Genomic DNA, 4,320 nt, shown 5'->3' with positions numbered 1-4,320 from the left:
AGGAGGGAACAGTGAGGGAGGGGGAGGAGGGAACAGTGAGGGAGGGGGAGGAGGGAACTGTGAGGAAGGGGAAAGGAGGGAACAGTGAGGGAGGGGGAGGAGGGAACAGTGAGGAAGGGGAAAGGAGGGAACTGTGAGGAAGGGGAAAGGAGGGTACAGTGAGGATGGTGGAGGGAACTGTGAGGGAGGGGAGGAGGGAACAGTGAGGAAGGGGAAAGGAGGGAACAGTGAGGATGGTGGAGGGAACTGTGAGGGAGGGGAGGAGGGAACAGTGAGGGAGGGGAGGAGGGAACTGTGAGGGAGGGGAGGAGGGAACAGTGAGGGAAGGGGAGGAGGCAACAGTGAGGGAGGGGAGGAGGGAACAGTGAGGGAGGGGGAGGAGGGAACAGTGAGGGAAGGGGAGGAGGGAACAGTGAGGGAGGGGGAGGAGGGAACAGTGAGGGAGGGGGAGGAGAGTACAGTGAGGAAGGGGAAAGGAGGGAACTGTGAGGAAGGGGAAAGGAGGGTACAGTGAGGATGGTGGAGGGAACTGTGAGGGAGGGGAGGAGGGAACAGTGAGGAAGGGGAAAGGAGGGAACAGTGAGGATGGTGGAGGGAACAGTGAGGATGGTGGAGGGAACTGTGAGGGAGGGGAGGAGGGAACAGTGAGGGAGGGGAGGAGCGAACAGTGAGGGAGGGGAGGAGGGAACAGTGAGGGAGGGGGAGGAGGGAACAGTGAGGGCAGGGGAGGAGGGAACTGTGAGGAAGGGGAAAGGAGGGAACAGTGAGGATGGTGGAGGGAACTGTGAGGGAGGGGAGGAGGGAACAGTGAGGGAGGGGAGGAGGGAACAGTGAGGGAGGGGGAGGAGGGAACAGTGAGGGAGGGGGAGGAGGGAACTGTGAGGAAGGGGAAAGGAGGGAACAGTGAGGGAGGGGGAGGAGGGAACAGTGAGGGAGGGGGAGGAGGGAACAGTGAGGAAGGGGAAAGGAGGGAACTGTGAGGAAGGGGAAAGGAGGGTACAGTGAGGATGGTGGAGGGAACTGTGAGGGAGGGGAGGAGGGAACAGTGAGGAAGGGGAAAGGAGGGAACAGTGAGGATGGTGGAGGGAACTGTGAGGGAGGGGAGGAGGGAACAGTGAGGGAGGGGGAGGAGGGAACAGTGAGGGAAGGGGAGGAGGGAACAGTGAGGAAGGGGAAAGGAGGGAACAGTGAGGATGGTGGAGGGAACTGTGAGGGAGGGGAGGAGGGAACAGTGAGGGAGGGGAGGAGGGAACAGTGAGGAAGGGGAAAGGAGGGAACAGTGAGGATGGTGGAGGGAACTGTGAGGGAGGGGAGGAGGGAACAGTGAGGGAGGGGAGGAGGGAACAGTGAGGGAGGGGGAGGAGGGAACAGTGAGGGAAGGGGAGGAGGGAACAGTGAGGATGGTGGAGGGAACTGTGAGGGAGGGGAGGAGAGAACAGTGAGGGAGGGGAGGAGGGAACAGTGAGGGAGGGGGAGGAGGGAATAGTGAGGGAAGGGGAGGAGGGAACAGTGAGGGAGGGGGAGGAGGGAACAGTGAGGAAGGGGAAAGGAGGGAACTGTGAGGAAGGGGAAAGGAGGGTACAGTGAGGATGGTGGAGGGAACTGTGAGGGAGGGGAGGAGGGAACAGTGAGGGAGGGGAGGAGGGAACAGTGAGGAAGGGGAAAGGAGGGAACAGTGAGGATGGTGGAGGGAACTGTGAGGGAGGGGAGGAGGGAACAGTGAGGGAGGGGGAGGAGGGAACAGTGAGGGAAGGGGAGGAGGGAACAGTGAGGAAGGGGAAAGGAGGGAACAGTGAGGATGGTGGAGGGAACTGTGAGGGAGGGGAGGAGGGAAAAGTGAGGGAGGGGAGGAGGGATCAGTGAGGGAGGGGGCGGAGGGAACAGTGAGGGAAGGGGAGGAGGGAACAGTGAGGGAGGGGGAGGAGAGTACAGTGAGGAAGGGTAAAGGAGGGAACAGTGAGGATGGTGGAGGGAACTGTGAGGGAGTTGAGGGAGGGAACAGTGAGGCGTAGGGAGGAAGGGAAGTGCTTCACACTCACCTGGGTGCCTGTGAACTGCAGAGTACATAAGAGATGTTTCTCCAGCAGCCCTGGGTGAAGGGATTCACTCCCCCCCTGAATTTCCCCGTGACCTGCAACCCAAGAAGAGCCAGTGAGCGGCAGGCATGGACGTGGAGCTGAACGGTCGGGTGGACGGCTCGCCGGTGGGGTTGGGAGGGCTGCCATTCTGCCTCGCTGCCACTCCCCTCAATAAAATCACCAACCCTCTGGCCTGGAGACAAGAGGCCGGGGTGCGTGCGCACACATCAGGGTCGGAGGGAAAGGGGTTTATTGGGCTGCTGCTGTTTTGACACTCGTCGTGCTCTGTATTGCTGCTGGAACATGCACTGTACTGGCTACTGACGTTTCTGAACTGTACGTTTCAATGTACAGTCAGCCTTCCTTAACCACAGGGGACTGGTTCCAAGACCCCCCACGGATACAAAAAAAAGAGGATGCTCAAGTCCCTTATTCAACCTGTCTCAGTGCAGTGGTCTTTAGGACCCAGCAGAACCCCGGACCTTATTTAACCTGTCTCAATGCAGTGGTCTTTAGGACCCGTCGGAACCCCGGACCGTACTCAACCCGTCTCGGTGCGGTGGACATTAGGACCCGGCGGAACCCCGGACCGTACTCAACCCGTCTCGGTGCGGTGGACATTAGGACCCGGCGGAATCCCGGACCTTATTCAACCCGTCTTGGTGCGGTGGACATTAGGACCCAGCGGAACCCTGGACTTTATTTAACCCGTCTCGGTGCGGTGGACATTAGGACCCGGCGGAACCCCGGACCTTATTCAACCCGTCTCGGTGCGGTGGACATTAGGACCCGGCAGAACCCCGGACCTTATTCAACCCGTCTCGGTGCGGTGGACATTAGGACCCGGCGGAACCCCGGACCTTATTCAACCCGTCTTGGTGCGGTGGACATTAGGACCCGGCGGAATCCCGGACCTTATTCAACCCGTCTCGGTGCGGTGGACATTAGGACCCGGCGGAACCCTGGACTTTATTTAACCCGTCTCGGTGCGGTGGACATTAGGACCCAGCGGAACCCCGGACTTTATTTAACCCGTCTCGGTGCGGTGGACATTAGGACCCAGCGGAACCCCGGACTTTATTTAACCCGTCTCGGTGCGGTGGACATTAGGACTCGGTGGTGGAGCTCTGAATCCGCGGTGTTTCTGTTCACGAAAATAATCACGATCACGATTGAAAATAAGGTGGAAGTAATAAAGCGATTGGAAAGAGGTGAAACGCCATCGGTCATTGGAAGTGTTAGGCTACATTCGCTCAACGATGGGAACAATTTTAATGGAGCATGTGATAGGCCCTGCCCCGGTGAAAGCTACAATTATTACTAAGCAACGCAGTGGTTTAATTATTGAAATACGTATGTATATGCATAGAAAGGTAAAATATGTACTATATACTAAGACAAACGTATGACTATCTGATGCGAGGTAATACCGGATGTACCTGTTCCGACTTCAAATCCGACTTAAAGACGGACTCAGGAACGGAACTCATAACCCGGGGACTGCCTGTACTTTTAAATCATCTCTAGATTACTTATAATACCTAATACAATGTAAATGATAACTATATAGTTATATAGTTGTTTAGGAAATAATGACAAGAAAAAAATAGTCTGTACATGCTCAAGCAACGAGTGCTGGAGAGGGAACTTGCGGGTTTTCCCGATCCACGGTTGGTTGAATCCACACATGCGGAATCCGTGGATAAGGAGGGCCGACTGTACCTACAATAAACAAAGCTGTGTATGAACCTCCTGCGAGAGGATGGGGGCTGAGGAAAGGGGTGATCCGTCAGGGGAGGGCCAGAGAGCAGTCATCGGGAGGGGTGGGGAGGACAGCCAGGGGCGGCCGTCGGAGAGACCCTGCCCTACCTGCTCATTGGTGGTCCGACCGCGGGCAACCAGGACGACGTGGAAGCCAGTGAGGCCGGCCACGGGGATGAAGAACAGTCCGGCAACGCACATCACCGCCATACTGGTGTCCGGGGAGTCAAGGTCACAGCGGAGAGGGGGGAAAGGGAGCCGCCGCCTGTTCAGGAGTTCACACAAACACAGGGAGACAAGGCCAGATTGCACCCTCCCGCCCACAGCACACACACACACACACACACACACACACTCACTCAAGCCATCTCCTGTGAATCTCTCTCTATCACACACACACACACACACTCACGACCTCCCCTGTGAATCTCTCTCTCTGAGACACACACACACTCACTCACGCCCTCCCCTGTGAATCTCT

At 57.4% G+C, this 4,320-nt stretch overlaps 1 protein-coding gene across 1 annotated transcript in view; it reads right to left on the bottom strand.

Moving 5' to 3' along the window:
* Positions 1-2,035: 2,035 nt before the first annotated feature.
* The window catches only part of LOC132387364 (palmitoyltransferase ZDHHC5-like), a 42,036-nt gene continuing 39,751 nt past the window's right edge, over positions 2,036-4,320 (bottom strand). The window contains exons 5-6 of the mRNA XM_059959735.1: positions 3,948-4,050; positions 2,036-2,131 (exon numbers count right to left, since the gene is read on the bottom strand). Of these exons, the coding sequence (XP_059815718.1) occupies positions 2,036-2,131; positions 3,948-4,050 (199 nt within the window). The remainder of the gene's footprint in view (positions 2,132-3,947; positions 4,051-4,320) is intronic.

The sequence above is a fragment of the Hypanus sabinus genome, unplaced genomic scaffold (assembly GCF_030144855.1).
Source record: "Hypanus sabinus isolate sHypSab1 unplaced genomic scaffold, sHypSab1.hap1 scaffold_1765, whole genome shotgun sequence".
In the NCBI taxonomy this organism is placed as follows: Eukaryota; Metazoa; Chordata; class Chondrichthyes; order Myliobatiformes; family Dasyatidae; genus Hypanus; species Hypanus sabinus.
The sequence above is the reverse complement of the archived record's forward strand: the minus strand, read 5'-3'. Positions and strand labels throughout refer to the sequence as shown.